This window comes from Cnephaeus nilssonii (assembly GCF_951640355.1).
Source record: "Cnephaeus nilssonii genome assembly, chromosome: 5".
NCBI lineage: Eukaryota > Metazoa > Chordata > Mammalia > Chiroptera > Vespertilionidae > Cnephaeus > Cnephaeus nilssonii.
In genome coordinates, this window is record NC_137076.1 from 44,194,686 (window position 1) to 44,196,974 (window position 2,289).

A 2,289-nucleotide genomic window follows, 5' to 3' on the forward strand; every position below is an offset into this window, starting at 1 on the left:
TAGTTCAGCTTTGCACTGTTTGATTTCATTTGCTACAAGCTTTCAGATAAAAGTAAACTTTTTCAAAAAACAGCACCCCCCCTTGACTCCGGATACATTTGAAAACCATAACATGTGATTTCTTTCTCTTTCTTTCCTCCCCCTCTCATTTAAGATGATCTTGAGTGATGCCATGAGGAACAAGGCAAGGCTGTCAATTACAGGAAGTACTGGAGAAAATGGAGGTGTTATGACTCCAGAATTCCCAAAAGCAGTGCATGCTGTCCCTTACGTGAGTCCTGGCATGGGAATGAATGTCCGTGTGTGACTGATCTCTCGTGGTTGATAAGAACCTTTTGAGTGCCTTACACAATGGTTTTCTTGTGTGTTTATTGTCAAAATGGTGAGAGGCATCCAGTATCTTGAAGACTTTTCTTTCAGCCAAGAATTCTTAAATAACTAGAAGTCATCTTGAATTGTAAGGAGTGGTTAATTAAAAACACAACATCCTTTTCTACTCCGGTTCCAGAGGAAGCTTGGTGGACATGCACAGCTAACATGGGAGTACTATACTTTAACTGAAATCTTTGTACAGACAACAAACCCGTTTCTGCAGCCACTATTGTCAGTCTCTTGATTCATAATGACTTAAGCACACTTGACATCAACTGCATCAAGATGTGAAATGTTTTATAAGAAAAAGAAAAAAAAAACACTTAAAGTTAAAAAAAAAATATTTTTAGGTATTTTCACAAACAAACTGGCTTTTAAATAAATTTGCTTCCATATTGGTTGGAGAAGATAAAAAAACAAACAAACAATTAAATGGAGTGCGAAGTGATTATAGAGGCTTTAGGTATCAGTTCTGTATTTTCCAAAGCCAAATATGTAAATGTTAAGGAAAGAAAACAAAGAGAGATTCAAATCTTGTAATTTAATATTGTTATTAAAACTTTAATGTATCCTATTCTTTAACATTTGGTGTTAATATAAAATTACTTGGCAATGCTTGACATTTGAAATAAACATTTTCTATTGTTTTATTTGCAAGGGGTCCAGTTAATTTTGCTTAGCTACAGTTTGGTCATAAAACAAGTGAGTTTAAAGAAACTATCAAATTATTAGGTTCCCAGAGAAAACTGTCCCCTTTTAATAAAAGAAGGCCAGGTGGTATTTAAAAGTCTCAACTTGTCCCCAAACAATACCTGATTCTGTTTTTAGTATGTCTTACTATATATAAATATATGTTTAATGTAAAGCATTTAATCTATGTAGGTAAATGCTAATAGATTAAAGAAACTAAAAAATCACAATATTCAGTATGTGAGGTTCCATTTTAAAATGTTTGAGCTTGCAGAAGAGAAGTATTAGAAGTTAGGAATGCCTTGAAAGTAGCTTTTTAGATAGGTGCCCATTGATCAAACGCCATAAACTAAATCTAAGGCGTGTTTTTTTTTTAATTATAAGAGCTGTCATCAGCCTTAGGTATTATGAATAACTTAAGCACTTTGAATCACCTGTAATAGTTTCTTCCCATTGCCATCAATAAACCCAACCCTAATCTATTATTTTTATACTCATTCCTCAAGTGAAATGGCTATTTTACTATGCCCAGTGTGGATAAAATATTACATTTCTGTAACTTTTGACTAAAGAAGTTAAAAAAAATTAAAGGAGCTATCTTCCCTTCAAAAACACACACATTTATTTTCATTAAGCCTCCTAAAACAAAATTAATTTAGGGTTTTAAACAGACATCCAATAGTTATTTTCAATATTTTTATTCTTGTGCAGCACTTGGTATTTACCTAAGTGCTTTGAAAATATACTCTTTATATTTCAGAGGAGGGAAAGAGAAATGTAAGGTTTAATAGCAACCACTTCCGTTGAACATGGTGGCATAATGCATCATGATGTTCTTCACTAAATTTAACTGTCCCTTATCACAGAGTCAAAGATAACAAAATATGACTTAGTGCATTTCTCCTCATCAGGAATGTTGGAGGTGCAATTTGAGTTTTAATAATAAATGCTAGAATGACCAAATTGCAGACTAATTGTTTCTGTATTGTACTTAAAATGAGTTTTTAAAAATAAAAAAGATAACTATATACAATTAATGCTATTTATTGTACCTCTGGGCCTACTCTTCTAAAAATTGTAGCTTATTGAATTTTCTCTGTCAAGCTTGAACCTAATGTAAATAATTGAAATAATGTAAAGTTATATTTTCATGTTTTTATAGATACAACATGACAAGAATACATAATGTAAGAGTATTCCAACTATGGATAATGTTGAATGGATAAT

General features: G+C 32.0%; 1 protein-coding gene across 2 annotated transcripts in view; it reads left to right on the forward strand.

Moving 5' to 3' along the window:
* GRIA2 (glutamate ionotropic receptor AMPA type subunit 2) overlaps positions 1 to 307 on the forward strand; it is a gene marked incomplete at both ends in the record, with an annotated part of 125,221 nt that extends 124,914 nt beyond the window's left edge. For both annotated transcript variants that reach the window (XM_079770813.1, XM_079770812.1), the window contains one exon: positions 155 to 307. In XM_079770813.1, coding sequence (XP_079626939.1) covers positions 155 to 307 — 153 coding nt within the window. The remainder of the gene's footprint in view (positions 1 to 154) is intronic.
* Between the last annotated feature and the right edge of the window lie 1,982 nt (positions 308 to 2,289).